Genomic DNA, 9,288 nt, shown 5'->3' with positions numbered 1-9,288 from the left:
GAGCCCCAACATCCAACCACTGCTTCTCAGATGCCATTTGCTTCTTAAAACCTCATGAGGCCAATGCCCAGCCCTTGGGCTCCCATAAGGGAAATCAAACTATCATCCCCCTTCTGACGGCAGCACATCAGTGGCTTGTTTCTGCTCAGACCACATTTACGACAGCTCTAGCTCTTAATCCTCCAGTGATAAAGCTTTCTCCATGAACTCACACACTTATAAATTCAACCTGGTTTATTCCAAATATCACATAAATTAAATACATTTCCCATGAATATTGCAAATATACATGAAATGAACATTGCAATCTTTAAAAAAAGTTTTGGCTTTGTTTATGCAACAAAAAGTGCCAAATGTGGTTAGAACATGAACTTCTCCTGTATTTACTAGATACAAAAAGGTGCAGATTAATAATTTATATTTATACATATGTACACACTCCATTTAATTTCTAGCTTTAAAACAGTAAAAAATGGTTTCAAGTTTATCTACATTAAACATACTCGTTTACATCTGGTCAGAAGCCCCAGATAAGAGTTGATACAATCATTTCACAACTGCAAAATTAAGGCGCTACCAAAATACCAGTTCCACTGTGTAAAATGTAACAGGAATAGAGAGTGTACAGCTTTCTATTTATCAATTTAAAAGTGGACTGGAGAACAGGGAAAAAAGAGCAGTAAGAAACATGACAAGTTCTACAGGTTAGAAGTACAAAGAGATCTTGATGACTATCAAATGAACATATTAAAATACAGTAGATAAAAGGCCTCAGTGGCAAACAATTAGTATGCTTCTGAAAGACAAAAAAGGTTAAAATATATATATCATTTTGTAGCTTGAAATTTTACAGGTGAACAACAGGTGTAGAGGTAGAGGGATTTTTTTTTTTTTCTTTTTGGCCTCTTTACGATGTATAAAGAAGGGCCACATTCACCACAGTGAAAAGACTCATCATATATCCCAGCATCCTTGCTTGGACAGCAAGCAAGAAAAGTGTAATGAGCTAGAAAGGCAACGAATCCTGTCTATCTCTTCCAGGAGCTCAGCTCCAATGCTTTCACATGTACCTTGGCGACAAGTTACACCTAAGCGTAGACTGGCTGTAACATGGACATCTCCTCTAGAGAGCAATAAGATAGCTAGCTTTTCCTGTGAGGTACTACTGGATGCTGTAGATATTATATGGCAGAGGTGATTTGGTAAAAATGAAACTGGTACTTTCCCTTAGAAAGCAAGTACCACAGGGCAGTGGTGATTTCATTTATTTATTAAAGCTTTGCTATTTGATCAGCATTCAATGTTTTGGAGGAAAAGTCAGCTTTGGGCTGCTAATATGATTATTTGCATCCATACACAGACAATTCCCTTGATATCATTTATCCAAAACATCAGTCACTGAAATATTCACAAACCGCTTTAAACCTTGACTAAAAAAAAATCCCTCTACAGTTCCGCTTTCTTTTCAATATCAATCACTCCATTAACTATGCAGGCCTTCATGAACACAGTAATGTCACTTCCCATGTAGAATGTCTTTACACATTACAGAACAGCAGTAAACAACCTCTCTTTTTCCATAAGGTTTTCTCTCAGAAGTACCTCAAAAGTAGGTATCTTGAACAAATCACTTTTGCAAAGAAGAATATTAACATTAACATTTACTGAGGCAAAGCCAAGACACTAACTAGCACCTTGATATTTTTTTTCTTAAATGCACTCCTATCTGTAAAATTAAGCACATATAAGATCAGGGACCAGCAATATACAAATACGATTGGCATCCTCTTTCAGCTACACTAGTAATACTCAAAACTAGGCAGACACACAAACAAGCAAGATGAGTGAGTCTCGAAGAAATACACAGCATGGAAAGGAATGGGAAGAACAGGAAGCTGAACAGAAAGGATTGCAAGATCAAATACAGTCCATCTTCTGGTCCGAGAATTAGTTTGTGAAATCACCTTTCAGTAGCTCAGCTGACAGTGGGCTGAAGACCTACTGACTTCTGACATTTCCTCCCCCACTTATGTAACCAGTCCTTTACACTTCAGTGAATTCCTCTTCCTCATCTTTAAATCCTGGAGGAAATGCATTTAACTTGAATTTTGAGTATTTTGGTGGTGGTAGCAGAACTTGCAGAAGGCTACTGTAGAGGTTATGACATCATTGGTTGTACATTATGCACTTCACAATTCAGAGAATATACTTACAAACTACTTAAATAGAAAAGGCGTGTTCAAGGTAGAGGCAGTTACAGTACATTCAGGGTATGTTACAGAAACCATTTGTGGTAGCCATTTGCTGAAAGGAAAAAAAACTCTCAATTTTTGTTTCCCAGACCACACAGGTTATAACTACAATACCCAAAGAGAGCAGGTAATATATCTCAATCACGGCATTTTAATGCAGTCTTCTTCCAGAATTCATGTGCAAAGTGGAAAAAAAAAAAGTTTAAATACCTCTTCACTGACAAATAAGGACAAAAGAACTAAAAAAGAAACCAGGCACTTTGACCATGTAGGTAAGCAGCCATTTCTTCTTACCAGACTTCTGCACATGAACAAGTCTTTACATTGGTCTTGCTATGCTTGCAGCACATGGAGATTCAAGTCAATTTTTTTTCCCTGTTGGTAGTATCAGTTCTAGTTATAGGAAACTGTGCCAACTGAATTGGTAACACTGAGTTATTTCATTGGCAGTTGAGCTAATATTGATCATTTGACTGACAAGCGATCAATTTAATAGCTATCAAAATTAGATAATAACAAAATAATACATAAAAAATAATCAAAGAGACAAATGAAGGTTAACACCTGACTTAAGCTTGCATTGAGATTTGCCTTTATAGGTTCGATTTGTGACTCCTTTCACGGTGTTACTGTGGACTGATTCCCATCACATACAGCAACTGGTACTAAACTACAATACTTTCGGTTTGAAACACGTTCAGTAGAGATCACCTCAATGTAACGGGAGGTTGGCAGGACACTGCAGGAAGGAGGGAGATGGAAACCTCCCACCTTTCATCCTCGCTGGTCCCACTCACAGAGCAGGTGCTCAGAGTAAACTGCAGCATGCCTCCCTCCTACTTGGGGTGAAATCATTATTTCACAGCAGTGTTTATCATACTTCAGGGAGCGGCTTGATTTGAATTTAGCGGTAAGACCAGCTAGGATTACTTTGGTTTTTCTTTTCAAAGAAACCAAAGTACACCTTTCCAAACATTTTGTACATACTCATTCTGCTACAACACATAAATCACAAAGGAGGGATTACCTAAGGCTACTTAATAGTATACTTATTCAGTAGCTATTATTCTTTCTTCCAAACATCCTCAGATGCCTTGACCACAAATGCTTAACCTGTTTTTTCCTCAGACTACTATTTGCTGAAGAGAGAGAGAGAGAGAGAGAGAAAGCGAGATGTGGGTTTATGACAGAGTGCCTTCCGATTCACTGACAGACAGTAGCGTCAGTTATAGTCTTCATGCATACTTCTGCTGGGCAGCAATAACTCCTCTTCTGCTCACTACAAGTCTAGGAAACACCTCTTCAATCCATTGTTCAGTTTCCTTTTCCTACCAAGTGAAAATCCAAATCACATGCAGGCCAATGGTGCTACTCTAGTACTTAACTCTCTTGCAAGCTAGAAACATCAACTCTATCGCAGTACTTTGAAGCAATTATCCACATCTATCAGCTACACTCTAAATGTAGCACAGCTTCGTAGAGGCTCAGTTTTCATCAGGATAACAGGAGAGTGTGCAAGGTTTGGTGAATACCCAGGATAACAAACTGATGCAATTGATGGATGCAGGACATAGTCAGAAAGGGCTGCTTTTTTTTGAAGGAATCTTTGAAAAATACAAAAACAACCCCTCCCCTTTGCCCTCCCCTAGAACAACTTATCATGAGATGTTTTTTCAGTGCCCACTCAACTGAAGTCCATGTTATCTGGGTCTTTTGCGAGTCACAAATATCAATACGCGTCTGATGGCAATAAGACGATCTTTAAGGGAGGTCATAGCCAATATAGCCAGCTGAGCTCTGTTTTCCAGAGGCAGCACTGCCAAGAGCCACCAGTACCAGGCAGGACCACTGGGGTTGCTCTGCAAAAGAATGGAAAGATGTATTCACCAATTATGTATTCACCAGCACTGCCCCATTAAGAACATCACCTTCCTTCTCACCTTGTATTTGCTAAAAAAGTTACCACAAAACAGTTCAAGCAACAATTAACACTTAATTGCAAATGTTCTCTTTGTCTATATATACCACTAAGAACTTATTCCTTCAGCTATCAAGTTACACAGATATGCTGTTTTCCATGCTTCATGCCAACAGACCAAAACTGAGTAAATAAGATTTAGAATGTACAAAACCACAGCAAAAATCTGTCAGAAAACAGTCTACTGTAAAAATCTGGTATAGAATAAGGCTGTTTAAGTAGGAAGGTTCTATTACCTGTGGCTCTGGTTCTTTTCCTGGCATGGACCCAAAATGATTGAGAATTTGCACTTTCATATTGTCTTTAAGTGAAGTAAACCAGGCAACAGCTTGATCATAAACTGAATCATGAAGACGGACAAGTTCTTCATATTCTGGTCCTTCAACCTTATTGTTAAAAGAAGGGAGATGGAACAAAAACAGGTTTGATACCGTGGAGCCCATATGCTTCCCCAGAAGCAAACGAAGCAAAATAATGCAGTGACTACAGCTGTTCAAATGCCCTTATCTAAACCAACTGTGCCTAAGTCTCAGATTTCAAACCTGTGATGCTGGAGTTTTTTTACCCTCCCCTAAGTGTTCTGAAGTGACATTTCTTGGAGCAGTAACTGCCCTGCTAATATCCATTCCTAAATAATGGCACAACAGAAGATTCTGCTCTCTAATCCTGCGACATCATATTAATCATCTCAAACCCACAGCCTTGAGTCCCTATCACAGAACAACCCTTAACAGTGGTATATTGTCTGGCAAGACAAAACAAGCACTACTGCCACCGAGCACAGAGATGGGGAGGTCTATGGCCCTTAAGAGACCAGCAGTATTCCATAGAAGTGTTAAGGCCATGGTAGGACAGCCAAGGAGAAGGAGGAGGACAGACACCTGAGCAGGCAGGAAGCAGGGAAAGTGGATGCTTTCCCAGTACCAGAAACAGCCATGAAGAAATACACCCTCATTGAAGCAAAGAGTGTTTTAGTTGCACAGCCCTAACTATCAGCTAACTAAGGGGAAAAAAAAGCATAGGCAAAACCCACTACAAAGTGGTGATTTGTGGGGGCTTTTTGAGTTTTGATTTTTGTGGTTTGTTTTTTGTTTGGTTTGTTTTGGTTTTTTTGGGAGGGTTGTTTGGGTTTCTTTCCCCTTTAACATGTACATATCAATGGTGTGATTTCAGCTATGCTACTCAGATGCACATCTGATGTAGCTACTGTGGATGCCTTTCACAGTTGAGGAGAAACAGCTCTAGAGGGCAATTAATCTCATCTTAAGGTAGTTATCTAAGAACAGATAAAACAGGCATCTTTGGACTGAGATTTCTCACCATCTGATATAACATGAATGTAGGGTGCTGAACACAGACACCAGTCTCACTCGAGACAAGGTAAATCTCACTGATTAGGAAGAGGTGGGTCTCTGGCACCATCTACAAACACTGCCTTGATAGCTCTGTTCCACCACTCTTCACTGGGGATTTAAACACAGCAGAGCCCTCAGTGTGAGCAGACTACCTACTCCAGCCTTTCATAGGCAGAGACACCTCCATGAGATCTACCCTTCATGCCCTGACAAACAACTGCATCATTCTGCACAGGTTAGAAAAGCCCTACTAAGACTTTAAAGACTTTCACTTCAACTATGAGAGTGAGCTAAAGAGCTGTATGACCCAACCAACTCCATCAAACTGGCATGAGATTACTACCAAACTCGATGTTAAGAGCTATCAGGGTTTTACAGACATGGTCTGAAGATGATCCGGGAAGATATTAAGCATGGCCAAAAATTCACCCTTTGGCCAACATCCATCATAAGCACCTCACTTGATGCAGGTTTTCTAAGAGGACCTGTTTTTAAAAGCTACTCCCCTCTCTGCGTTTCTCTGCTCTCAGTCAGCTCTGACAGGGGTTTGTACATGGCACAGTTAACTACATGTCACTCAGAACTCCATTCTAAGAGCAAACCCTCACATTTACTTGAGGACCAGTTCTGTAAATGAGAGTCTGGAGGACATAGGAAGTGTGCCAATTGTCTGTTCAGTGCAAGAGAACAGTCAGTTCTCTACCAACAGGAGCATGTGCTTTTAGAAGACTTTAAATTCTGTACCAGTTTTAAAATGTTACTCCAACCTCACCTACACATTCATGACAGACCTCAGCATCTCAGAATCTACTCTGAGATCCATGAGGGGAGTGTAACACTTTAAGCAGAGATAATTATAAGGGCAGGAAGGAAGAAAGGGAAAGAAGAGACAAAGTTTGTTCCACGGTTTTTAAAATAGAGCTTTAGTGTATTTGTAATGATACTGTGGTTTGAAAATAATGCACAGCTAGCTTGAAATGCAACAAGGAAAGGCTATTTAAGTGAATCCAGCAATACATGGGTATGAATAACTTTGCACCATAGATCACCTTTTTATCTTCAAGATACTCGATGTTTGCTGTGTTATATCCATCTCGTTGGCCATGGCTTAAGACCCTAAAACGACGGACACCAACTGTATCAACAACTGAGCGTCCATCAGGAAAAAACTTTACGTCCCTGATCTCTAATATACAGCCATGATCTGCAAATCTGAAATGACAGAAGGGCATAAAAGTGGAAGTCATCAACACGTGTTTACAGACATCAGGACAAATACTGGGCCTAACTGAGCACTTCTTATTTGAAAGAGGATCCTGCTTTGGTGACAATACATTTCTGCTTATTCCCATAAGCCACACAACCCCCACCCTTTCTGCCTTCCCTCAGAGGACCTGGACAGCAGTATTTTCAGGGCATGTTTGTGGGGTGGGATGGTTGGAAAGGGACAGGAAACTAAATAAAGCATGTTTCATGCTGGGAGTTGCCAGCTGCTGGTGGCAAATTCACCTGGTTTGCAAAGAAAACAACATGGGTAAAGATACCATAAGGAAGCCCAGAAACTGAGGAACAAATGTGAGGGCTATCTCCCTACTCCAACGTGTAAGCAGAGGATTGCAGGCTTTAGAAGAAAAAGGCTTCTATATACCAAGATTTTTGTTGCATCTGTTTCCATAAACAAAAAAAATCAAAACAAACCCAAAATACTCTTTACAAAAGCACATTTGTATCTATTATATTTAAAGTAGGCCCAGATTTTAATCACACCCTGGAAACAAGCATGCAATAAATTTTTACTTTATCAAGATTACCTACTCTACGTTTGTGCTGTAGTGATTTCACTAGAGAGGGTGATTGCACAATGACTCTTCACCACAATACGTTTGCAGCTCTACACCTCAGCCTACTGCTAAGCAGGAGAAAGTACTGTATGTATCTAGTCTCATCTCAAGATACCAAATCCCTGCAGGGTGTCATAAATTCTTTATCAGCCCTTGTTTTACCAGGGCTTGGTCATTTCTTACAATGGAGTGATGAAGAAATTACTTCTGTTTCTGCTCTACCAGAAATTGTGGGTTTGTGAGGGGCAGAGGGGAAGCTCACCACTGTGGACAACTGTTCTCTTCCAGCCACTCCACAGGAAAAAAATCAGGACAAGCAGGAAGAGTACAGCTGCAAACAGATAAGTCTTGGTGCTTTACCAGTAGGATTGATTTAAAAAAAAAGTGAGTTTATTAGTTTATTACAGTAGCATTATACTAAACACTATTTAAACAGCTACATGACAATTGTTTTTAATTAAGGATTTTAGTGACATTCACACTGGATTTAGAAAATAATACAGAAGTGATTATTTTTTCTTTTTTGTTGTTCTTTGAGAAGTTACTTTTGGCTAGAAAGTGACCTTAATCAAAGAGGTCAAGAAAGCACCTGGAGACGGGTATAAAATGTACTGATACATTAGAAGTTTATATTCTTCTCCCAGCTTTAACTTAAAATGGAGAAATAAAACAGAGGAAGGTAATGAACTGAACGTGTTTTGTCACTGTGTTTTTCAAGGGAGTTATGTATCCATGTCTTAGTAGATGAGGCAAAACAAGTTTCCCCACTTGTATTCCCAAGTTGATTTCGCAATTTTGAATAAACAAAAGAACTTCTTTACTTGTGTAAGAAGCTGCAACAGCCTGCTAGGTGTCTACAGCTACAGGCTTTCTTTGCTTCAGTGTTTGATTTAAATTATCATGCTCAAAAAGTTTAATTATTTTAGTAACTTAAAACAGACCACACACAGAAACCTAATCACACTGGCTGCATTTTAAAATATCCTTCATAATGTTTTCTAACAAACCAATTATTGTGTTTTGGGGATTGTAAGCCCTTGGCCCTCTGTATTATACCTGACTCCAAGTAAGTTTGGATCTTCCAGAAGCCTTCATGGATATAAGGAGAGTTTCACTAATGTCCTAGGGTCATTCTGTCCTCACTCTTACAAGTATTTGCTTCCACGAAATTGGTAACAGACCCGAAAGGAACTGTGGAGCACCAGCTGCTGTTGGAACCTTAACTCCAGAGTGCAGCACTGACAACATGCCAAATGGCATTGCAGCACAGCCACAGCTGACTGGAAGCTGTAGCATCTCCTGTATTCCTATAGCCACCTTACTGTCCAGTCGGGGAGAAAAATAAAAAATCCTCCCCAAGAAACCATGAAGTGGACAAAGCAAGGCTGCCAAGCCTCAGTATGACTGCCCTCCTCTCACCTCCAATGATGATCACTATAAAAATGCTGCTCCAGAGGATGCCTGTTTAATGTGTTCTTAACAATTCCCATGCCTGTCACCCATTCTACAGCCTGCATCATGCCAACGTATCTTCTGAAGTCAGTACCTATCACTTCTCATAAGGCAGACCTCTCAAGACCACCTCGTATTTCTCCAATGAGCATAGTCTTATCACCTTCACTCAAAAGCCTATTATCTGTAAAGTACATAAAACTTGAAGGTTTTCATAGGATCATAGAATAGTTTTGTGTTGTAAGGGACCTTTAACTGTCATCTAGTCAGTCTCTGCATAGGAAGCTGGAAACACATCAATGTCAGAATTCACAAAAATGAATTAAAGGTAAAATCGTATAGAAAGACAATGTAACTCGCTCGCTCACTGCAGATAGTTTAGACATTGCAACACGGAGGTAAAGACAAAC

General features: G+C 39.7%; 1 protein-coding gene across 3 annotated transcripts in view; it reads right to left on the bottom strand.

Annotated features, from left to right (window-relative positions):
• Window positions 1–215: 215 nt before the first annotated feature.
• LONRF2 (LON peptidase N-terminal domain and ring finger 2) overlaps window positions 216–9,288 on the bottom strand; it is a 35,456-nt gene continuing 26,383 nt past the window's right edge. For 2 of the 3 annotated variants that reach the window (XM_027642077.1, XM_027642087.1), the window contains exons 10-12: window positions 6,635–6,797; window positions 4,467–4,616; window positions 216–4,111 (exon numbers count right to left, since the gene is read on the bottom strand). In XM_027642077.1, coding sequence (XP_027497878.1) covers window positions 3,953–4,111; window positions 4,467–4,616; window positions 6,635–6,797 — 472 coding nt within the window. In that variant the 3' untranslated portion in view covers window positions 216–3,952. The remainder of the gene's footprint in view (window positions 4,112–4,466; window positions 4,617–6,634; window positions 6,798–9,288) is intronic. The other variant, XR_003527476.1, reaches the window with a different exon arrangement.

This window comes from Corapipo altera, unplaced genomic scaffold, assembly GCF_003945725.1.
Source record: "Corapipo altera isolate COAL_440 unplaced genomic scaffold, ASM394572v1 0, whole genome shotgun sequence".
Classification (NCBI taxonomy): Eukaryota; Metazoa; Chordata; class Aves; order Passeriformes; family Pipridae; genus Corapipo; species Corapipo altera.
This window is presented reverse-complemented; position numbering and strand designations above follow the sequence as displayed.